We start from the raw sequence: 25,969 nt of genomic DNA, 5'->3' as shown, positions 1-25,969 counted from the left end.
AGTAGTCCCCTTGAGAACTAATTCACCAACCTAAAGATTATACTACTTTAGAAAAGTATTCTGGAAGTCAGTTGTTAAGGTGTTTAAATACCCTCTTCAATTCTGTTCGAATATCCTCCAGCATATCAAATCTTCTCCTGTTCAATCTGATTTCCATCCTGGGGAAGAGGAAGAAGACAAAACACGTTTCCATTCCCTAGCGGGAGGGTGGTACTCGCAAACAGTTTACAATTATTTCAGAATAAAAACAATCTTGGTTTTGAAATAATTTAATATCAATGATGCATTTTACCCATTTGGGGAATCATCAGACTGTCCATAAAAAAAAAGAAACTAACAAATTAGAATCTCGTATGACTATCAGCTAAAATGAACTAAAAGCATTACAAGCTTTGGTAAAAATAGCTGGATATGAAACTTATCTGTGGTAAAGCCATCTAAAATGGAAAATGGATGCAATTGTGACTGGATATGCAATCCAATATCATAAAAACATATAAAAGGCAAAGTAGACCTCATTAAAAGAAAAGAAAACTGCTCATATATCATCAAGAACGTGGCGAAAGAATTTCAACGACTATCACATGTTACTCTGAGAACACAAGCTAACTCCACACAGCAGTACAAAATAAAGCCAAGATTACAAAATAAATGCAGTTTGAGCTGCACATGGCACAAGGTCCATTTCGCACCCACAAATATTACTGTGACAGATCAAGATGCGAACACCGTGTATAGTGTGGCACGAGGCAACCAGGTGGTGCACATGGATGGCATAAGGCCACATTTACAAAATACAAAAACTATGTATAACTAATAAATTAAGATGCATATATGCAAACAACTGCACTCACATAAAACCAAATATACACAAGGTATTGTTATATAAAGAAGAAAAAAATAGGTATAATGATGACATGAAAAATAATGAGTCAAAATATGTCATTAAACTGTCATATGGATTAGAGTACCTAAATATTAGATATTAATTTAAATAATCACAGTACCTGAACTTAACCTGGAGGAGTTTCTACTGGGCACTTCACTCTTTCAATTTATTAGACGCCAATCAAAGAGCAGGGAATGCCTATAGTGTATGTGCAACACATACTGACAATACACAAACATGGAGGTCTAGGTGAACACGAAACTATTTCCAAGATTGATCGCAGAGTACTCCTGTGGATGATGCACACCTCAACAACAGGGAGATAGAGCACAACTTACAATGTCCCAATATAGTCACAGGAGGACATCCAGACTGTGCATTACACACCAGATTATGAGCAGAATAAGCAATGGGATAGTAGATAAAATGAAGGACAATGGGAATATAGGCCACAGGAAAAAATGTCAATCTGACTAGTAAAAAACCCACAAAGGAAAGAGATTTGGTGGGAAACAAAAAGCAATTATATATGAGACCCACTGGACTGGACAGTGCCGTGCCATAAATTTCCATATACACCTCATCCTGAAAATGTGAAAATGTTACGAATGTCAGCCTTGGACCAGTGAGTAAGTGCCAAAACTAGTTTGGAGACAGTTATTGGTGACTAAGAAGCTAAATTTATTTGCCTTAATGATACAAGTAAAATGCAGCTCAGGATGGTGCTGGCTAAGTACGCATATTAATTTACACAAGAACAAGGAACAAGCTATACTTTGTTTCCAAATTAGGTGTTCAAGCCCCATCAACCTTTTCAATCCCCCCCCCCCCCCCCCTCTTACTATGCCTCATGGTCCAAACAATTTTCACTAAACAAAGAGATCAAACTAATGTTAACATGAAACATTACTAGAGAGATAAGAAGTCCTTATTGTAGCCCTTGCTTTTTTCCTAAAACTGAAGATGGAGTTAGTTTTATTTTATAAGTTAAGAGTATCAATTGAGTGTTGATCCAATTAAAACAGGACTCACAAATCTGTAGGAAAGCCAGCAACATTCCATGGAGTAAAATTCTTGTCTAGTATAGACTTGTGTATATCCTATTTGCAAATGCCACTAGCAGACGAGTCTCACAGTTACATTGCCTTCGTATATTGTGGAAACTGGATACTTTTTTTATTTATTTTGTCCATCTCAGTTGCACTGCTATAAAATTCAGGTGTAGTGGTTACCGGTTTGGGAATAACATGTCAACTTTCAAACCACACTCCTTGCTATGAACTGTAATTATTCATACAATATTATGCCAAAAGGCACAACAAAGTTTACAGTGAGCAACTCATTGATCTTAGACTGTGTGTCCATTGTTAATGACTGAAATAACCAGTCAGTAGTAATGGATGCATAGTCGGAGTGTATACGTGCAGAAGAAAGAAAAAAATTCCCTGATTTTTTCCAGATTTCCCAGTTAAAAATACACTTTTTCCAGGTGAAAACACACTTTTTTGTTAAGTGACAGTATACTTTCCCACTGAGATGTAAAATTTACCAGTTCTTTGAATAGTAAAAAATTTATGCACCAGTGTAGAACTCCCTGTCAGCTTAGGAAATAAATAAAAAAAAACTTGTTTCAGAAATAGCTCTGATGTACAGCAACTTGTCTACTTTAGTAATAAAAGCATAAATACAAATTCCATCAAATACAGTACATTAGCTTCTGGAGCACTGAAATCGAGATTGTGATGCACTTTTGTCGCCCATCATGCCTCATGTCATGTGATCTCTTCAGTGATTGACAGCAGATATTCTCCTATTTGTGTGTTCGTGCTGTTTAACAGCACAAACACACAAACAGGAGAAGTTAATGGATTAAATTAATAATTAATATACATACAGTACAGTTACAAGAAAAGCTAAGCTTCACATATAATACTGGTAATTTTTTTTTTAGCGTGTAACACTTTTGTTTAAATTAATATACATACAATGTAGCCACAAAAGTTTTTTTGCTTAGCGTGTAACACTTCTCAAAGTATCATTCACTATGTTTTCCTGCAACCTGTTGGAAACAGGTTCGTTCGAACAGTTGCCAGAGAGCGCCAGAATACAATGTGTTACTTCACGGCACAGCTATGATCATGTACAAAATCTGTGCTTGGTGTTTGCTCTGCTCATAAGCCTTTCGTCAAATTTTTGTTAGGAATTTCATTTGTAGTGGGGCATCATGTGCCTGTGCAGCACTGTGCATGTTGTTCAGAGGGGACATACAGAGCTATTGTACTTAGGGCAATAGTTTTATCATATCCTAGCCAGATAAGGAATGCAAAATAAGAAAGCAGTCCTTGGTCTATAACTGAAAGTACCCAAATATATTTCGCTATTCAGAATGAATTCTGGAAACATCCCCCAGGCTGTGGCTAAGCCATGTCTCCCCAGTATCTTTTCTTTCAGGAGGGCTAGTTTTGCAAGGTTTGCAGGAGAGCTTCTGTAAAGTTTGGAAGATAGGAGACGAGATACTGGCAGAAGTAAAGCTATGAGTACTAGGCGTGAGTCATGCTTCGGTAGCTCAGATGGTAGAGCACTTACTCGCGAAAGGCAAAGGTCGCGAGTTTGAGTCTCGGTTTGAGTCTACCAGGAAATTTCATATTTTGCTATTTGTTGACAACACAATTTTTTTTTTAATTCCTAGTCTGCAACACTGTTATGCATCATTTCCATTCACATTTGCATCCACACAGCACTGCTAAAAGCCAGTAAGAAGAAACACAAATTTCTTGCAAAAATAAAAAATAAAATAAAAATAATACTTGTTGTATGCACAAGAACAAAGGACAATAAGTTTTTCATGGCCATTTCAAACAGCAAAGGGTATAAAAAATTAACAAGGTTATCTGTGAAGCCAAGAAACTGTATAACTGGCAGTTTACATTCTACTACTGGAGTAAATATAAAGCCTTACGGGGAGTTATAATGAAAACACTCAGTGTGCTGGCACTCTATAACTTACTGAAGAATGGCGCTCTGTAAATTTAAGACATAAAAAACACAAATTAAAAAATAACATCAAGCCTAGAGAAGGCACCAGACAAGTGTTGAAACATGTTTTGTGATCGAAAAACATTGTGTATCACAGAAAGGCAGATTTGTGAAATTTTGCTAAAGCTGTGAATATATTTGAAACAATACTACTGACAAAATTTCCCTGCTTAGTCATATTCAAGTGAACATTTATGTATGTTCGTATGTATACAGCATTAAAAGATCTTGCATTATATCATAAAACAAACAGGACATCAGAATTCTCCAAGACCATCAGAATTTCGTAAATCATTCTAAAATGCACAATTCAGCTTAAAGTGCATATTTGTTGAAGTAGACCCCTACCTGGAATTAAACTTTCAGTGTGGTGTTTGGGGTACCAGTATTGTACTATTTCATGTCTGGTTCTTTATTATGGCATTATGCCACAATTATCCGAAGATAAAAACACACACTTTAAATTTAGCGAACAGTTGAATCTAGCCTCCAGTGTGGAATGAAACACTTTGTTTCTAATAAATTGGCTGTCTCTGTGGAAAAAATTAACGGAAGTCAAATTTTGTTGGTAAAACAACAAAAACAACTTCGTTGTTCTGGAAGATGAATTAATGCTTGAGTGCAAATAATGTAGAAATAAAATAACATCAGAAAACTGAAACTAATAACATTTTTTATTCTTCTGTAGTTACATGAATGTGTATTTTAATTCACTTGAAAGCTACCAGCCAAAGAAATTCATTTCATTTTCATTTGACGCAAGAGCTGTAAACGAAAACAGCAAAACCACAAAACGTAGAAATGGGACACATGGAGATTGATCCCCCCCCCACCCCCCCCCCACCCTGACCGCAACTGCGACTGCTCTTCGCATGCGCAAATCTGGCAGCTTGGGCACGCTAGCATCTGGCTGCTTGGTGCTACTGCTTATGCAGCTAACAGCCACATTTCAAGTAGCCGGAAGTGGGAGAAGCCACTGTTAATATGCAACTTCAGCTCTGTACATGCATGTGAACATGCTGGCAACGGATCAAACAAAACTAATGTTAAAAGTTGTGATGTCACGCTCATCAAAAGTAGTTTGCTGTTACGAACTATTGCACATTTTTCATCCTAAAGCTTTTGTACACATTTTACTCTCAGCACGCACTTGGGTGTGCACTATGTTTTGTTGTTAAGTATTATTTTCTTTCCACTCATTTATGTTTTATTGTTGCAGTGTGATTTTACAATAACAGACTCAAATAAAATTATTTGTTAGAATATCAGTTCTTATCAGACAAAATGACAGAAATTTAACTGAAAACTAAAACAACAAAAAATTCCTGGAATTATAAAAAGTTACCAGTTTTTTCTTGGATTTCCCTGTTGTCCCAGGGCAAATACATCCTCATAGTCGTAAGATCAATGAGGGTACTCGTTGCCCAGTGCATACTTTACTGTGCCTTTTAGCACCACACTGTATGAATAATTACAGTTAACAGCATGGCATGTTGTTTGAAAATGGGCATGTCAGCCCAAAACTGGTAAACACCACAGGTGAATTTTATATCAGTGCAACTGAGACAGGTGGAATAAAAACTCATTCAGTTTTCTCAGTACTGAACAGTTCCGAATCAACCATCCCATAGCAACATGCCTGAAATAAGCAAGTTCTATATTGTGGCAGAATTTGTCATTTTTAAGTGAAAGGTCTGCGAACCTCATCATGTTTTTGCAATAAGAGTAAGTTCATCTCTATCTGTCCCTCTGCCAACTTCATTCTTGGTGTGATTAGTCAATTTCCTCCAATATAAAAAAGACTTGGGCACCTGGATGTGTTCATATTGGTCATACTTTACATATTTTCCATATTTCATATCATATCTATCTGCTAATCGTTCGATCCAGATGAAATAGTGAGAAGTTCATTAAGTTACTTCTGATTCTCGGAAGCCCACACACGTTTAAGAAGTTACTGTCCTACATTCCACTTATCTGTTCTTTCCTCTTCTTATCTGAATAATTTAATGCATGAATGAGTGTGTTAAGTAAGATTTCTTTGTGTATATTTGCGGGAGTACAGTAATCTGCAACTATGAGAATAAAGCGAACTTCAGGAGACACATAATGGGTAAGCAAAGAGGTTTCTGTTTGCCTTGGTCAAACCTTTAGTGTAGATTAGCACAATACAAAAGGCTGGTCACTTCTGTTGAAGAACAAACCCCATTTTTCAGAGTGCAAACTCGCCACTCTTCCTTAGAATCCAAGATGGGTAAGGTCGTCTGCACAAAGTTACTTTTCAATACCAGGTTAATGTTATGTTTTATTTACGTTTTCAGATCTAGCCAAAGTTAATGGTTCCTTTCATTAGTCATCGTTTATTACTGTGTGAGAAATTTTACTTTCCAGTTCACAAGTGTTAAATGCATTAGAATCCAGGGGCTATTGTTCATTTCAACCATTTATTCAAACACATGTAGCCACATTAAGTGTATTTGTGATTCAATTCATTTAGTTTATTGTTCCTTTCACGAGTAAAACTGTATTGCGTATGATTTCCGTGGTCTTATGACTGAATTTTCTGCAATTTGTCTCACCTGATAATTTTCCTCTTCGGTATTTGCTTATTCTTGTTACTTATGTCAGTGTTTAGATCCAAGAGCCTTAAGCTCCTAGATCTTATTCTCTTGTATTGAATTTTGTGCAAACTCATTCCCTCATTTAAAATTCCATACTTATTTTGGGCATGGTTTTGTTTGTGTCGATCACATGGTCCTTTTCTAATGACAAAGTCGACAGTGCCATAGCGTCAGCGATCTTCCCCCACAGAGTATGTAAATTAATTGGTTTTTTTTTTATTTATTTATTTTTATTTATTTTTTAGCAATTCATTTCAATAGTAATTTTGTTGTTTTATCCTGTGTATTAAAACCAAGCAAACAGTTGTCTTGCTAACCACTTGTGCTGTGGTGACGATTTTTAGTTCTTTTCCTTACTGTTAGCCTCTGAAGTACATGTGAATGTAGCTGTTCCTGATTAAATCATTCTTTGATCTTTCCTCTCCTACCGATTATAAATCTGGTGCGGGAATTCGAAGTTAAGTTCTAGGTTTCATTATTATGCACCATACTAGTTCACAGAGAACAGCAACCATACCATCATATTGCTTACTATACACACTCATGTGTGGAATTAAATTTACCAATCAAATAAACATTCTTTTTCCAGAATTTGTGTTTACACTCTCACAGCTAAAATTTCACTTCATTCTTCATCCAAGTCTGATAGAGGGTACACCCTACTACATTCCTATTGTGTGACAGTTCTATTGATGCAATAGTTTACCATTCACGATTAATCATAAAGATACTCCTCACAATTGCTTACCCTTCATATTGAAAATTAAGTATAAGGGCATCTTTCTTGAGTCCTACCATTCAGACTCAATGCGAATGCCAGAGTATTTATTAATGCACTTGATGGTGTTCAAAGACAAGAGTTGTAAGAAAGAATTAGTGTATGCATCGTGTGGTGACAGTTACCACTCCAAAGACGTGATTTGTATCCCCACATCATCTTACCAATGAATGATACTTGCAACTTAACTGTTATAAAATAAAGCTATATCAAGAGATAACGTGCAACTTCAACAATGAAATGTGAGTGTAGTGACTTCACAAGAAGAAATACCTGTTTGGACAAAGAAAACAGTCCAGAAGATGTAGAGAGTGAAAAAGGATACATACCTACAAACGAAAGAATACAGTGAAAAGTCACAAATAATCGGGATTCATTGCAGATCAATTTAGACTATAAAATAGCCATCATCAATACATGCATCACCCAATGTGATCACAACAAACTTGTGCTTAAACACAAATATCTTTGAAATTTGGATAGTCACACCAACAACATATTAAGAAAAAGAAGCGGCATATCATGCATAACAAACATGAAATACAGTTACAGTGGGAAACAACAACTTTGGGGTAGTTGGATGCTCATTTCAAGTTGGATGGGTGAACAATAAGCCTACCATATGCTCAATAAGTTTTGCAAGTCAAGTACTCGGTGATGGTGAATACTCATATTCAACCATTAAGACAGAAGTATTGAGTATCCAAAATTATTTACATTAAAAAATTTCATTCCTAATGTTAAAAAATATAACAGCATTTTGTCAGATAATGAAAGCAAATACACTAGTGAAAAGTAGAAAACCTTTTTGACTGACGATAAAATTCAGCAAAGTTTGATACCCCCGTTATGCCCAGAACTAAATCCCATTGAATCCACGGACCTGAATTGGTTTACGAACCTGTAATGTTACATATTTTGCAATATGATAATGAGTATGGATGTAACTTCTTTCCTTATATGATCCTTCTATATTCATTGTGCACTGCTTGAATAATGAGAAATGAATATTTTTTGTATTGTTTTGTAACGGCCTTTACAAATGTCTGCTTGTGTCTGGGTATGTGCAGGTGTGGGTGTGTGTGTGTGTGTGTGTGTGTGTGTGTGTGTGTGTGTGTGTGTGTGTGTGTTTGCGTGCGCGCGCTTTCGTCTTTCCCTCTGCTTCCCTCTTTCCTGAAGAAGCAATCGTTGGTTGCGAAAGCTAGAATTTTGTGTGTATGTTTGTGTTTGTTTGTGTGTCTATCAACCTGCCAGCGCTTTTGTTTGGTAAGTCACATCATCTTTGTTTTTAGATATATTTTTCCCACGTGGAATGTTTCCCTCTATTATATATGTATGGCGACCTGGTGACATGACATTGAGAAAGCCATGAAACCAGTTATGTAAATTATTCAGAAATATTTATAACATTGAGATTTTTTTGCATGTTCTAATTATTTTTAAATTTTCATGTGCACTGTAACGACTGGGAGCAAAATAACCAGAACCAAAAATTCTTGTGGAGAAAACCAATTCAAAAGGGAATCAAGAGTGAAACCGGAATTTATGGAAATTTTTTGAAATATGCAGTTTGTTTTATTGCAGCAAAGGTAGGACTGCTACACAGCTGCCTGCTTTGCTATGCTTGGTGACATCTCATGCGTGATAATTAGAAGGACCCTCCCTTAATTTCCTTTCCTCAATGCATTGTACCGAATTTTTCAAAATTTTTCGTAATGAGTAACAAGAGAAAAGTCTGAAGTTTTTTGTGTTGCAACATTTTGCGCATCATCAAAGTATATAAATAACACTCGATGACACATAAGTCGCATGTTTAAATTCACATAATAATATATTTCAATTTTCTGTTTTCCAAAAGTTTTAAGTGTAATATTCAAACAAAATAGCACAAAAATCAGTTTCCATTATTGTTGACAATGGCGAAAGTGCAATGAGCCAAGATGGCGTACAATTGCAGGATAGAACATCTGAAGTACCAGCACCATGTCTTCCACAATTAATTGTATTAAATAGTTCATAGATGAACATAACCGAAATGACAAGTGCAAGTTAGCTTTCACAGAGTTCTAACTTTGAGGATACATTGATGACAATAGATGAAACTACATCACGTATCTCCACGAGCAACATTCTTCTTGCACAGTAAACATAGAAACCACAGGTTACATAATTTTTGACGATACTTTACTGTCACCCATCACACGAAATTCAAATGTTGATTTGCAGAGTACAGTTGTCAATAATCAAAGTACATTAAATAGCAGCCAAAATGACGCACTTGCCATAATACTTAAAAACTGGATAGTATGAACACCAATTTGCGTGCAGACTTACAAAATACAAACACCAGTTTGCGCGCAGAAATAAAAAATATAAACACCAATTTGCAGACAGACATAAATAGATAATTTGACAGCTTGTCGCAAAACCTTACCACAGTCACATAAGACATTAAACCACATAAAACAAGGACAAAAACAAGTTTTAAGAGATTTTCAGGACACCGTCACACAGCAGATCAGTGATTTGACAAAAAGACTTTTTGAGAGGAGATGAATGTAAAATTTAAAGACATGGAAAAACAGCCAACATGTACTTTCCGAAGTAAACAATGACATTACAGGTAAAAAAACAGAAATTACACACTCTTAACAAGAAGAATGATACAGTAGAGCAGCAAATAAAAGGGATGAAAGACACACACACGAACCTGGAAGCTACACAAACACAATAAACTTCCATGGTGAAGAACATCTCCATCATAGTAAACAAACTGCACAAGGATTGCGAAAATATACCAATAGCTATTGATGAACTCACTTGAAAAGTAGCATCACTTGAAATCGAGTCAGTCTGTGCCAAAAAGGAAAGAGACAAAATTTATGTGAATTTCACAAGCTGAAGGAGGTACTGCAGACAAAACCAGTGCCGCAGCGGAAAATGTAGTGAAGGAATGTAAATTAGTGAATGATTTAGTCGAAATGGTTATCCAACAAAAGGAAAATGACATTATCGACAAAAAAATTGCAAGCTACAGAACACAGGATTTACAACTATTTAGGTGAAACTGATACAGAGACACCAGCTGTACATATAAACAAAGTGCCAGCCACAGCAAACCAAAGTAATGTATGCAGACAGCTCATCGCAAACCTTACAAACAATGCCAAGTGTAATGACAGACCACAAAGTGTACGTTTACAGGACATAACACCAGAACCAGTACCTACAAGAAGTGTAAATAATTATGACAGCTATATAAACACAGCACAAAATACTAATAACTTTTCCACTATATTTGCTGATGCAGGTTTATTAAGACACCATCAATTTTCAACATTTACGAGTGAAGGTAAGACGATGAATACTGTTGTGTTTATTAGCGATTTTCAACATGCGTTTCCTAGAAATTGGACGGAAGCACAAAAGATCAGTTTTATTGTTGGGTACACGCAAGGCAATGTACTTTAGTGGTCGACCGAGGTAGCTGAGCATTGTACCACACATTTACAATTTGAAAGGGCATATCTTGACAAATATTGGTCAGAAGCCATACAGGAGAGACTTAGGCGAGAAGTTTTTAACACCGCCCCTTTTGATAGCAAATATGGTAGTTTGCGAGAGTATTTTGAGAAGTACCTCAATAAAATACGTTATTGGAGGAATCCTATTTCTCCTGTGGATGTTCTAAAAATTTTAAAAAGTCTTTTGCCATCACACATTCGCGAAAAATTAATTACTGCACCTCAGCAAGACACAGAATATATTTCTATCCATTTTTGATTCAATCGACCTCATATATGAAGAGAAATTAGTAACAAATAGGGCATCAGACAGCCAAACACCACAACAATATAACTTGAATGGTCAATACAAAAAGTTAGACACAAACACATAGAAAAAATGGTACGCGCAACTTCAAGGATACATTAACCGTGGTAATGGATACGGGAATGGAACAAGAGATTTAAACAAAACTTTCCTTATAACAGGAACAATTACCATCCACAAGCTAAATTCAATCCCTCCTCTCAAAATTATGCACCACGTGTACATGAAAACAGTCAGCCGCATCAGTGGCCGGCGCGCAGCAACAACAATAACATGGCTCATGCCGTACCGCAGCCAACCTTTGCGCAGCAAAATCACAATACGGCAACATTTCACAACAGCCATATGAACATACAAGAAAGCATGTTGCGAACTGGAAATGATACACACTGGAGAAACAATCACAGAGTACATCTGACAGAAGTTGTCCTATGTACCGAAGTAGATCAGACCACACAGCAGGAGAACCCGAAATGGTCATAGTTGAGCCCCATAGTACAGTCCTTATTAACGATGGGGGCAAACAAGATTTGTAAACATATTTTGTACGATTCAATGAACAAGGAGACATAAAGGATGATCTTTACCAAAATGAACTAAAATTGGCAAAAAATACACTGGAAGAACAAGTGCAAGCAGTAATCAGAGTTAAATTTTTTGGTATAGACACACAGTTAATACTTGATCCAGGGTCCATGACTAATTTAATGTCTGAAGCATTTTTCACTGAATTAAAAAGACTGAATAAACTTCCTGTTCTGCCAGTGCAAAACTGCAAAGTACAAACCGCTACAGGCGGCAAAACCAAATTAGTAAAACACCAAGCTCTTATCACCATGAACATCAAACAATTATCTGTGCAGTGTAATTTTTAATAGTAGACAGTCAACTGCTTGATAGGTAAGGACACATTTAGAACCTACAAAACCCAAATAGGCATAGGTAATGGTAAGTGCCGTTTCTCTGTGAAGGACCAAAGATTTTCTATCAGCCTGATTACCACACAGGAAAAGTATGACAAACTAAACCCAGAACCTCATGTCACTGTACAGTATTCATATCCCACCGTGTATTTTGTTAACGCATGTGATAACGAACAAGAGAACGACACTGAAGTTAGCCAGGAATTAGTAGAACAAAAATTGAACAAATCAAATATTCTAGATCAGAGGCGGGCACACATTGCACGCAGCTCATGAGTGCAAAGCGTAGCACGTGTGCTGCTAACGTGCAATCGTCGACTGGGGCAGTGGCGACAGCCGGCAGGTTGCGGAAGTGTAGTACCAGGCTAAGCTGCGGGCGTTGATGCGAAGTGACCACTATGCAGCTCTAACAACCCTACCACAACAAAGGTCAAAAATTAATTATGATTGTAGTGTTGCTCACGTGCTAAAATTGCATTTTCGGGCAACAACAAAGTTATATTATGTGGCAGATGTCATTAGAGCACAGTTAATAAAGTCATTTATTGAAATAATGGATAAACTAGGCACTCATCTTTTCGTGTTTCCCACACTGGTCTCGTTGTGAACTCATGGCTCAATCGTCGAAAATCTAGGTAGTGATGATTCCAAGCTCGGATGCAAAGAGGCCTAGGTGTTATTCTGTGATATTCAAAAGTTTTATAGATGTGTTTCATAAACCATTCTTGAAGGTTAAACCTTTGCAAGTTAGGATAATGGTGATGTAAAAAAGTAATCATCACTCCGAATTTAAGTTACACTTCTTTTTTATTACTTTTGCTGCAATATCACGTAACTTGTTCCAAAACATCACTTCACAATATAAAACATACTTGAAAATATCTTCCTCACTGTTAAAGTTCACATTTCATAAACTGACAACAATTTGCGTCTTTTTAATATGACAACCAAAGCTTGACTCTCCAATAACCACTTACGCGCCCAAAAAGCAGAGTTACAAGTATGTCAAAGATCATAGTGACAAAAGAAAGAATACACATAAGATTAATATCACTGTAATATATACATATCAATGTATCAAAGTACCTCTACATTAATGAAATCAAACCTGAATGTTGTAACAGAAATATGTTAACTATTTTACAGAAACACAGTAGAATATTGCTGGTATCGAGAGGTTGAGATGAGGTGTCAAAATGGTTACATAATTAAAGTACCATTACACAGTGAACATTGTATTTCAAGAACCGGAAAATGCAGAATGAACCAAAGAAACAGAGAAGTGAAGATCTGCTATCTTTTAAAAAAGTAATGGGAGAATCTCTCTATTCTTTGTGCAAATACATGAAAATTTGAAATGTTTAATTCCACTGGTCATTATAATAAATTTCACAAGGACGAGTATAATTTATTGTCGGATTCTGAGCGGATGGGGAAATTGACTGAGCTCAGGAAGAGCGATCTGACGATACTAGATGAATCTGACGTAAGTTGCTGTTGTCACGAGAGATCTGCGACTTTCTTTCGTCATGTGTCTCATCTAACTGATTTAACATTTTATGGAGCACTGTTTTCAATTTTTCAGGACGACAGCAATGATAGTCCAGCGGTATGACCACTAGCTGAAGGAGAGTTTATAAAGGAGTGCATCAACGACTCTGCAAATTTACTTTGCCACTGAATGCAAATCAGTTTCGAGCTATCACTCTTTCTCGGCGGACTGTTAAGTCATTGCATAAGTGCCATGCAGGTGACGTTTACCATCAATTAAGGAGTGCAGTGCAGGAGTTCATTGCATTTTCCATCACACTTGATGAGTCCACAGATATTTCAGACACTGCGCAATCAGTGATTTATGTCTGTAGTGTGGACAATTCTCTGCACATAACAGAGTATTTTTTTAGATATGATATCTTTAAAAAGCATGACCACCGGCGCGGATATCCTAAAAGCCGTTGAAGAAGCTGTTGTTTCAGCTGGGAATGTTTGGTGTCAGTGAGAACAAACAGAGCATCTGCAATGAAAGGAGAACAAATGGGATTTGTTGGATTACTAAGAATAAAGCTACAACGTACAGAAGAATCCTTGTACAGCATTCACTGCATTTTGCACCAAGAAGTACTCTGTGCAAAAGCAGCAAAACTGGGGACATCATGCAAGTGGTAATTTGGGCAGTTAATTATTTGGGATCCCACAGGCTTACACATTGACAGTTTCACACATATTTAGCTGAAACTGGGGAAGAGTACGGTGACATACCATACCACAGTCAAGACCGCTGGCTTAGCCATGTTAATGTACTCAAAAGATTTTTTGAACTGAGAATAACAATAAATCAGTTTTTAAAGGACAAAGGAAGGTACGACCCCAAGATAGAAGATACAGAGTGGACGTTACTACACACATGAATGCATTGAACACAAGTTTGCAAGGAGAAAATCAGTTCATTTGTGAAATGGTTGAAAAGGTGCAAGCTTTCAGCAGAAAGCTTGAGCTGTGGGAACAATAGCTTTCGTCAGGAAACGAAGTGCATTTCCCTACTCTGTCTACTGTGCGAGAACAGAATTGCAAAGAATATTTTTCCGTACTTAGTGCAATAAAAGAGGAATTTCTCAAGCGATTTGGGGATATATCACATTTATCCCAAGCTTTTGAATGGTTCTCGAGACCATTTTCTCTTTCTGTAGTTGATATTCATCCCAATTTGCAAATGGAATTAATAGATCTACAGTGTAATTCTCGTCTGAGAGACAAGTTCTTTTAGGCCAGACGTGTAATAGACTTTTATCACGACTTTCCACAGCAAGAGTTTCTTTGTCTCCATCGTGAAGCCACGAACATAATGTCAATGTTTGGCTTGACATACGTTTATGAGGGATTCTTTCCTGTTATGAAAATTAACAAGTCTTGGTTAAGAGCAAACATCAGTGATGAGAATTTACGTAACTGTCTGCATTTTTCTGTATGTAGAAATTTTGTTCCAGACATTAAACGTATTGTAAACTCCACCTGTGATAATTAAATGAAACATGTAGTAGGTAATACAGGGGTATACGTGGACAAGGAAAAATAATTCCCGGATTTCTCAGTTAAAAATACACTTTCTGCCAGGTGAAAAAACACTTTTTTCCGTGTTAAGTGACATATTTTCCCTGTGAAACTTATCAATCCTTTGAATGGTTATGGTTTTATACACGGGCATTGAATTTCCCGGCACTTTGGAAAACGAAACTCAGGGAAAAAACACACATTTTGGAAATATCTTTGCTGTGCAACATGTACGCTGCGTATTTTCGTATTACGAAAGTATACATTGGAATTCCACCAAACACCACATGTTACTTTCCGAATCATTGAAATCAAGATTGAGATGTGCTTCTGTAAGGCAGTTATAGCTCATGTCATGTGATATCGCCAGCCAATGACAGCAGATATTCAGAGCATGGGACACGTAATGTAGTCAGCCAACAGCAACATCACTGTTAGGCAGTACGAACACACAAACAGGGAAAGTTAATAGTTTAAATTAGTATACATAGTGTTGCTCCAAGGAAAACAAAGCGTTCACATATAATATTGGTCTCTAAGGTTAATAAGCTGCAAGGGAAGATACACTTTTGCATATAATGTGGATCTTTTTTGCGCATGTTACACTTTAAGATGTTGTTTTTGTGGTCTTCAGTCCTGAGACTGGTTTGATGCAGCTCTCCATGCTACCCTATCCTGTGCAAGCTGTTTCATCTCCCAGTACTTACTGCAACCTACATCCTTCTGAATCTGCTTAGTGTATTCAGCTCTTGGTCCCCCTCTACGATTTTTACCCTCCACGCTGCCCTCCAATGCTATATTTGTGATCTCTTGATGCCTCAGAATATGTCCTACTAACCGGTCCCTTCTTTTTGTCAAGTTGTGCCACAAACTCCTCTTCTCCCCATTTCTATTCAATACTTCATCATTAGTTAAGTGATCTACCCATCTGATCTTATATCACACAAATGTGCCAGTAAAATTTTTAATAGTGACATAAATGTCTGCTCTTCAGGGTTCGAAATTCTTCTAAATGCTCGTCAAATGAGAGTCAACGCCCTCTGATTTAAGAAATTCATGGTACATTCTCGCACATAGTTCAACTTACGTAAAAGGATATTTACTTTGAAAGTGACGCCTTTCAAGCCACCATTCAGAATATTTTCCCGCGACTCGTTAGAAATGGGTTTGTCTCAGCAGTTGCCCGAGTGTGCAGATAACAGGCGACACACCTGGACATAGGAAGCCCGTATGTACGTACATACAAGACATCAGAAGATATTCCAAGAGCATTGAAATTTCGTGAACCATACTTAAATATGCACATTTAAAGTGCATACTTAAAGTGCACATTCATATGCCCAGATTCCCAATGAAGTAGACCTCGATCTGATATTAAGTTTTTCAGGGTGGTTTCCGGGATTTAAATTTTCTTGGAGCACCAGTACTGTATTACATCATGTTTGGTTCTTTATTATGGCATAATGCCATACATGCTACAAGATGAAAACGTGCACTTAAAATGCAGCGAACAGTTGAAACTAGCCAGTACTGTGGAATTAATTATTTGGTTTCAAATACATTGACTGCCTCTGCGGAAAAGGTTAATAAAAGTCAAATTTCTTTAGCAAACAAACAAAAATAATTTCACTGTCAGGAAAGGTGGAAATAAATCAAATCTAAAACCAATAACATATTTTAGCCTTCCGTAATTATGTGAATGTATTTTCATTCACTTGATAGCTCCTGGCCACAGATATCCGTTTTGTTTTCATTTGACATGAGAGTAAATGTAGTAGAAACAGCAAAATCACTAAATGTAAACACGGGTACATGGAGGCTACCCACTCAGAATGCTCTGCGCATCAGCCCTGGATCTACGATATTTGCTAACCGGGCAAATACTAAAGAATCTTGTAGTGCACATCTGTCTGAAAAGTCTGAAACATAAAACGTGTGTTAGGAAATGTAAGACACGTTGTTTGGTCATAAGTGTGCCAAAGTGCAGTGCCAAGTCTCTTCAGACAGAATTCTTTCATCACACGTCACTGTATTTCGCTGTGTGGAATTGAAATGTGTATATTTTGTAATGGATGCTATCAAACTATATTCAGGATAGTGGAAATTAAAATGTTCTGTGGTGCCTCTCCTGCTCCCAGTCGGTCAATTTGACAGTCTGTTCCACTTTAAAAAATATGTATCTCTCGCAATTAATAGCGGATGGGATTATTTGTAATCGGGAGAACAAGAACTCTTCAGAAAATTTGCACTCTTTATTGCCTAGTAGCAAACAACTCGCTGTTTTGCATGACATAAAACCAATAAAGACAAGAGCCAAGCAATAAAGTACACATTTCTTCAAGTAGCTCCTACCATTTTTTTCCATCTAATCTTGCTACAGCTTTACATGGCGTGCTTTCCTTTCTGTGAAAGAATCTATTACCTCATCAAAGTTGATCAAACATTTTGCTACATGAAAAATCAAAATGTCGTTATCTAATACTGAAAAAACTGTTAATTCATATAATACACAAGACTGGTGTGGTTTCTCGATCTGATTATGTCTATTTTGTCACTGGGCTATAAGACTATATTGGCCTTTCTAATACTGCAGCAATTGTAAAACACACCAAAGAAACTAGACACTTTTGGCACAAATGGTCATTTTTATAACACGACAGAATATAAATCACAAAGTACCAATATCAAATGCCTATTAGGCCCACTACAAGCAAAAAGCTTTAAATTAGGAAATAGTTTCACACTTCACTCATACGCTCCAGTTTCTTAAGCATGAGATCGAAAAGTAGTACTACAAATTTCTTATAAAAATCAGCTCGTATATCCCCTTCTGTCTACAGGGAAGTTTGTTTTCTATCTGCAGGGAAGTTTGTTTCTAGATGCAACAAGGATTCCCTTGACAGAGACATCACATACACTATGCACACATTCACAAATCAACTTATGATTCATTCAGAAATCAACTTAGAATGCGTTCAAAAATCGACAGGGATGCTTTTCAAAATCATATGAATAATCAATAGACCTAGGATGCTAGGCGCTTTGCAAAACAAGGTTTTTTCTCATGCACATGCGTGAATCTGGGAACTTAGGCGTGCCGGCAAATTTTTCCCTGGTAGCATCTAGCTGCTTGCTGCGACTGCTTACACAGTCAACAGCTACATTTGTGTAGGCAGAAGTGGGAGAAGGTACTGCACATGCACATGATTCCGCTCGTAACTACTAAAACAAATCTAATGTAAACAGTTGGGACGTCACGCTCAACGGAGGCAATTTGTTGTTACGAAGCATTGCATAGGTTTCCTAAAGCCTATGGCACATTTTGCTGTTGGCAGACGCTTGTATGCACACTGTGTTTTGTTGTTGCATATCGTGCATCTCCTTTGCAATTTAAGTTTTATTTTCGTTTTTTCTCTCGTTCATGTTTTATTGCTGTAGTATTATTCTGCAGTAGTGGGATACAGTAATATCCTTTGTTAAAATATAGGTTCTTACAAGTCAAAATTACAAAAATTTTACTGAAAACAAAATCAATGAAAACTTCCCAGAATTCTAACAAATTCCCGGGTTTTCCCCAGTTTTCTCCCGGATGAAAAAATTCCAGGGTTTTTTCCAGATCTCTCTGTTGTCCTGGGCCGTATGCACCCTGTGATAGGATTTATGAAATATAATGAGTGAATGAATGAATTGATGAATCCATGAAGTTTTATGCAAACAATTATCAGAGACTGGTATTGAAATTATTGGAGTTTGATTTCTTACTACTGTGATTTTTGCTATACTAACTTGGTCACTTCTACTAAACATGCAACAAACGACATTTATAAAAATCTGACTTACCCGTCGATTCAGCACAGTAAACTGAGTTTTTTTACAGTGCATGCAGACAGCAGCCTCAGAATCAGGTACCCAGACAGCAGCATGAACTTCTACCGCCTTTTTACCACCTGTAAATAATGTGGGTATTATTGAACACAGCAAAAATTGCAATGATACATGTATTACAATCAATATAAATTCGTCAGAATCAGTTTTTGTTTTATGCATTGGCAGCGCATGTCTGTAAGCACAGACAATCTGGCATAATACAGGCTACCAACAGTGTGTAAGCCAGCTCCATCTAGTGGTAGTAGCACAAATTAACAAAGAGCTGCATGACACACTAGTACAGCACCGCAACATGCTGCTACCTACCGATAAAGATTAGAATGAATCAACTTCATTCTTTATTGTGTTTTAGATAATATCTGTTAATATTAAGATCTTTACTACTTCAATTAGGTCATACATAAAACAAAATATTAAATAGTACTGTCAAAAAGTTTACGTAGTACATGAGAGAGTAATGGCTGTAAAGAAATAGCTATTACATCAGTTAGGAGATTTACTGCTGGACAAAGAAAGCAATCCTATCCCACCTCTTCATTGGACTAAATGCTACTTCTGAAATCAACTGTTATACGGGGTGGAGCAGAGGAAACACATGTTTTCTGAAACTGCTAGTACTCATCAATGAGTGGGTTACTGATCTCGAGTGACTGTCGGCAGGCAGTTCAGACATAGCAATTTCAGTTGCTATGGAATATTGGAGTATAGAGTGTCATGTGTTCACAGTGAAGCAGTTCTTTAGAAACAAATATTCTGTGGTCATGGTTCAACATCTTTTTCATCAAAAGTTTAATGTTAGGCATCGAGATGTTGACCCAGACTGAAACACTATACTTCAAGAAGTTGCAGCGTTTAGGAATACTGGATCTGTGATGGAAAAGAAATCACCTGGTCTTTCCTATTCAGTTCGAATCTGGAAAATTTATAGTGTTAAGAATGGCAGTTCTAGCTGGTCCGAAATGATCAGCTAGGTGACACGCTGTATCACTTGGTATGCCTTTCGCATCATACGCAATGAGCTCAATTTTCACCTGTACAACATGATTGTCCAGCAGCTAAGTGAAACAGATTTTGTGCAGCATAGAGAATTTTGTGACATAGTGGACACTATTCTTACGGAAGATGCAGATATCCCAATATTCATTGGTGATAAAACAAATTTTCATCTAAATGTTTATGAGAATGTAAAGAATGGTTGTGTTAATGTACAGAACTGTCTGTACTGGGTGTCTGACAACCCACGCGAGTTACACCAAAAAACTCTCTACAGCTCAAAAGTCAAAAGTGTGGTGCATTTTCTCTAAGACAGGGCTTGTTGGACACTAATTTTTTTGAAGAGGTAGAAACTGCAGTTACTGTGACATCAGTGCACTAGATCGAAATGTTAAACAACTTTCTTTGCCCAGAACTTAAAATGCGTTGATTTAGCATGAGAGAAATGTGGTTCCAATAAGATGGTGCCAGCTCACACGGTAAGAGCATCCATGGAAGTGGTTCAACAAATGTTCCCAACACATGTCATTTCACGATATGGTGACATTCCTTGGCCCCCATGCTCACTCAATCTATCGATCTGTGACTTCTTTTTGTGGTGTTGCTCGACGCCAGGAGTTTACATGAACAAGCCCCGTCCAATTGATGACCTCAAGACTTCCATTTGTCAGGAAATTGAAGCTTCCCCAAATTATATGTTGGAATGAGCCATGAATAACTTTCATATGAGGATCCAAATTTGTGTCCAGCAAGAAGGACATCGTTTCTGCGATATTATTTTCTGAACCTAATTAAGGTATGCAAATTTCAAAAACAAGATTTTTAAAAATAAAACCATGTTTCAATTACTCAATAGTGAAAACTGTGTCTTCCTTGCTCCACCCTGCATAACAGCTGTATACCATTGCGATATTGGTTCTATATCTGCAAGTATTTAACAGCCAGTTTTGTTTTGGTGGAATGGCCATCCTAATGAATGTTGTAGACAGTGGCTAGCTATTTGTACAAAGATTCATCAGCTTATATGGAGCCAAATGTTTAACAGACACAACTGTTTGAAAGTATGAAGCATTCCTAACAGAGGCAAATTATCTGTTCATTGAAGCAACTATGAACTAACATATTTTGTGTTACGTGTGTTGTGTAATCGGCTAATATGTGTGTAATCAGTGCATATGTCTCAGGAGGCCATTAGGGAAAGTCATGTTTTTGAACTGTGAAGCCAACCTCTCTCAATCGTGGTGCTTTATTTTGAATAATCTCTTGTCTGTTCATTGCAAATGGTCTTACACATTTTATTAGTTAAGTAGTGAGTGCAACCCAATACTACATTCCATGTGCCTAAAACATTTGTTTTGTAGTTAACAATTACAAAAGAAATCTCGTACAAGCTACAGTTCATATATTCTAAAATCAACTAATGCAATGGGATCATCTGAATAATAAATCAGCTTCCTGTAACAAATATATCAAATAACTGTGGCATATTCAACAAAGCTGACATTACAAGAAAGAGTTCCAAATTCATTACTAAGCAGTAGAGGCACTGAGGTGAATAAAGTTCAGTGAAAATATTAATTTCATTATGTGTGAGAAAATTAAAGTGCTAACCAGTGCAGTTCAAGTTTTTGCATAATGTTAGTTAAATTTTGTCTTTCCATAAAGATGACATGTTGAGTTCCTGACATGCGCAATGAAAAGACTGTTCCACATTGAGTTTTCAACCAAAGCCAAATCTTCTGGTTGGGGCTGCACCAGAGAGCAGTCATGTGTGCAAGCAGTGTGCTGGCTTCTGTGTTTTTAAAAAGGCTTGGGTCGAAAGCTAAATGTGTAAGTCTTTTCATTGTGCCTGGCTGCAACTCGACATGTCATCTTTATGGTGAATAGCAACCTATCATTTTCCTAATATTGTCGATATTCCAATCTGGAGTTTCCACTATTTGAATGCAGTCTTTCACATATTTACTAGACAGTGAACTTATGCACACTTATATTTATAAGAATTATACGATTTTCACAGTTGTAATTAAAAGACCATCCACCACAGTGTGCATTGTGCCATCAATTCAATGCAGCTATAACTGTACATTTAATTACTGATTATTAGTTAATTACATGCTGTTCAGTCTGAGGTCTTTTACATGTTAACATTTTCTGCGAGTAGAAATGCAGATAGGCTCAATTGTTCCGGCTAATGTGTTCCATTTGTTCTGTTAGTGTCCCACCCTCAAACATCTAAAAGTTTGGAAACAAATAACTACAGTTAGCATCTCCCCATCTATTTGCATAAGAATTATTTCATGTGTGGTAGCTTGCTCAGATGGGTAGATCACATAAATAATGAGGAGGTATTGAATAGAATTAGGGAGAAGAGGAGTTTGTGGCACAACTTGACTAGAAGAAGGGATCGGTTGGTAGGACATGTTCTGAGGCATCAAGGGATCACCAATTTAGTACTGGAGGGCAGCGTGGAGGGTAAAAATAGTAGAGGGAGACCAAGAGATGAATACACTAAGCCGATTCAGAAGGATATAGGTTGCAGTAAGTACTGAGAGATGAAGAAGCTTGCACAGGATAGAGTAGCATGGAGAGCTGCTTCAAACCAGTCTCAGGACTGAAGACCACAACAACAACAACAACAACAACAACAGCTTGCTTGCATCATTTTGTAGTTAAGTGTATAGTAAAGTCATAATTACTGATCAACTACTGTAAAGAGGAGTTACCATTTCACAGTATGATGCGTCACAGTCAAATAAAGGATATTCCTAATTAGGAAGGAACTAATTAACAGAGACAAGATGGTAGCATAGCAAAATGAATACTAGAATCAGTTATTAAAACTGCTACTACATCATTCCTCCCACAACTTATAGCTTCTAACACAATTATATACTTTTTGCATAGTTATAGCTAAATGGCTCCCCTAGCCACAGAAGAAACACCCATTTTTAAAGGAACTGTTTCATTAAACCATGTAAGTTGCTTGTACCAAATTTTCATCATGCAATGGAACAATGTGAAGTAGCTTTTGACATAATCCGTTTCATGCTTTCATCCAAGTGACAAGAGGAGGAAAAAGATTGGGACAATTCACTTCCGTAACTTTAAACCAGTTCTATTTCAATGTAGAATATTATGATGTTACATATTACAGAATCAAATCTTCTGAATGAAATAACACACTACAGATATATTCACACTGCCAAAATGAAATACCTGTCATCCATTTTCTATACCTTACAGTATCATCTGCTCTGAAGCCTATGCCCCACTTTATATTCGTGTAATTTATCGACTGTGAAACCATCTCTATTCAGCTATTTCATATGCATCAGATGATGACTCCACAGAAATGTAAATAACTTTGCACTATGTGTAGTTGAGTAGGAGATTCTTGGAAGAAATGTGGCTCCAAGCCACAGATATTACCCATAGCCAGTGTACCTGTACTTGTCACTTTCACTCAATAACGCAAAGTGAAGTATAAGAGTGGCCATTAAGGAACTAAATTTTATCATATGACAAGGTATAGTCACACACTACTGCAATGGGGTGCATGCTGCTATTTCACTGTATAAGCATGGAAAGTGGCTATATAAAATCTCTTCATGCACAATAGCTACCTCTCAATATTAACTTTATTATTTAGTTGGCAACCAGAGCAGAAGGAGAGAGAGTACCAGTACAAAAACTGACAAATGTCAGTTAAATTAACAGTAGACACCTGAGTGTAAAACAAAAAATAGGATATAATGTAAGTTACTATGTGGAATCTGAATACGTACTCTGTTGAAGAAAAACATGCAAAGTGTTAAATATTAATGCTCCTCATAACTGACCTATGTGCTGAAGCAGCTATCTCTATGAACAGTGAAAGGACACGCCTACATTTTAAAAACATGACAACCCTTGAAGTACATTTGGACTTTATCGATAGCTCATTAGAAAAAAGGTTTTTTTCTGAAGTGAAGTTTTAAAAGGTACCAAAGTGCACAAATAACTAAGCATGTACAACAAAAAAAGTTACTGAAGTTAATTTTTTTAATGGAATGCAGCAATTTAATCCAAATTCCCACTGTAAACGAGGCAGCAGGCATGCAGGATAGAAATGTGTGAGGGATAGATGGCAGGCAGACACTTTAGACATGCAACATACAGGTACCAGAGTCCAGAGCCGGCCGGGGAGGTGTGGCGCACAAAGAAGATGATGCGGAGACATTGATTGGGAAGGGATGCATCCAATTTACAACATTTTGCAAGAACAATGTTCTGACCCCTTTGACAGCCACTGTATTATCCAACTGAAATAGGGTGGGAGGGATTACATTTGAGTGAGCACTAAGTTGTGAACTATAATGGAAATGATTGGTGTTAAAACATAATGTGAACTAGTGTGGAGAAATAGCAAATGCATGTATGCTCCATGTTGGAGAGATAATCCAGAGAACTGAAGGCAGTGATTAAGGCAGTTATGTACTTCTGTAAAACTTCAGCAAAGTACAACATTTTACCAAAAGGTTATCAAAGTATAGGGGTGGGGGGGGGATGAACTGATCAAAAGTTACGAACAATCAAAACTCAGTCATTTGTAATGTCATTCAAAACTGTCCAGTTACCAATTTGAAGATTTATTCTGAGGAACTGACTGACATGAGAAATACGACAATTTGAATGGTTGAAGTCTTCCATTTTGCAGATGGCACATCTCTCTTTCAGTAGTGTCACTCAAAACTTCAGTCACAATTGGACGGCGCTTTCAACAGGATTAACATAAGAGAAATTTAATTAATAACAATGCCTAACGCAAAATCCCCAAGATTGGCGATCCTTTAGAGAAGCTCGAAACTTAGCACGGAGTTCAATGTGAGACGCCTATAACAGTTTCCATAATGAAACTTTGTCTCGAAACCTGGCAGAAAATCCAAAGAAATTCTGCTCATATGTGAAGTATGTTAGCGGCAAGAAACAATCAATGCCTTCTCTGCGCGATAACAATAGAGATACTATCCAGGTCAGTGCTTCCAAGGCAGATTTACTAAACACAGCCTTCTGAAATGCCTTTACAAAAGAAGATGAAGTAAATATTCCAGAATTCGAATCGAGAACAGCTGCCAACATGAGTAACGTAGAAGTAAATATCCTCGGAGTAGTGAAGCAACTCAAATCACTTAATCAAAGCAAGTCTTCTGGTCCAGACTGTTTAATAATTAGGTTCCTTTCGTAGTATGCTGATGCATTAGCTCCATACTTAACAATCATATAGAACCGTTCGCTCAACGAAAGATCTGTACCCAAAGACTGGAAAGTTGCACAGGTCACACCAATATTCTAGAAAGATAGTGGGAGTAATTCACTAAATTACAGGCTCATATCTTTAACGTCGATATGCAGCAGGATTTTAGAACATATATTGTGTTCGAACATAATGAATGACCTCGAAGGAAACAGTGTATTGACACACTGTCAACTTGGGTTTAGAAAACATCGTTCCTGTGAAACACAACTGGCTCTTTGTTCACATGAAGTGCTGAGTGCTATTGACAAGGGATTTCAGATCGATTCTCCATTCCTGGATTTCTGGAAGACTTTTGACACACTACCACACAAGCTCTTAGTAAAATTGTGTGCTTATGGAATATCATCTCAGTTATGTGACTAGATTTGCGATTTCCTGTCAGAGAGGTCACAGTTCATAGAAATTGATGAAAAATAATTGAGTAAAACAGAAGCGATTTCAGGCATTCCCCAAGGTAGTGTTATAGGCCCTTTGCTGTTCCTTATCTATATAAATGATTTGGGAGACAATCTGAGCAGCTTTCTTCGGTTGTTTCCAGATGACGACTCACCAAGTCATCAGAAGATCAAAACAAACTGCAAAATGAAAGGCGTTTTTCGTTGTGACGGAATCTTCTCACGAAATTCCAATCAACAACTCTCTCCTCCGAATGTGAAAATATTT

The 25,969-nt window shown here is 37.0% G+C and overlaps 1 protein-coding gene across 2 annotated transcripts in view; it reads right to left on the bottom strand.

Moving 5' to 3' along the window:
* The window catches only part of LOC126272196 (pleckstrin homology domain-containing family F member 2-like), a 148,334-nt gene that overhangs the window by 61,497 nt on the left and 60,868 nt on the right, over positions 1–25,969 (bottom strand). For both annotated transcript variants that reach the window (XM_049974876.1, XM_049974875.1), the window contains exon 6: positions 18,967–19,073. In XM_049974876.1, the coding sequence (XP_049830833.1) occupies positions 18,967–19,073 (107 nt within the window). The remainder of the gene's footprint in view (positions 1–18,966; positions 19,074–25,969) is intronic.

This window comes from Schistocerca gregaria, chromosome 5 (assembly GCF_023897955.1).
Source record: "Schistocerca gregaria isolate iqSchGreg1 chromosome 5, iqSchGreg1.2, whole genome shotgun sequence".
Classification (NCBI taxonomy): domain Eukaryota; kingdom Metazoa; phylum Arthropoda; class Insecta; order Orthoptera; family Acrididae; genus Schistocerca; species Schistocerca gregaria.
This window is presented reverse-complemented; position numbering and strand designations above follow the sequence as displayed.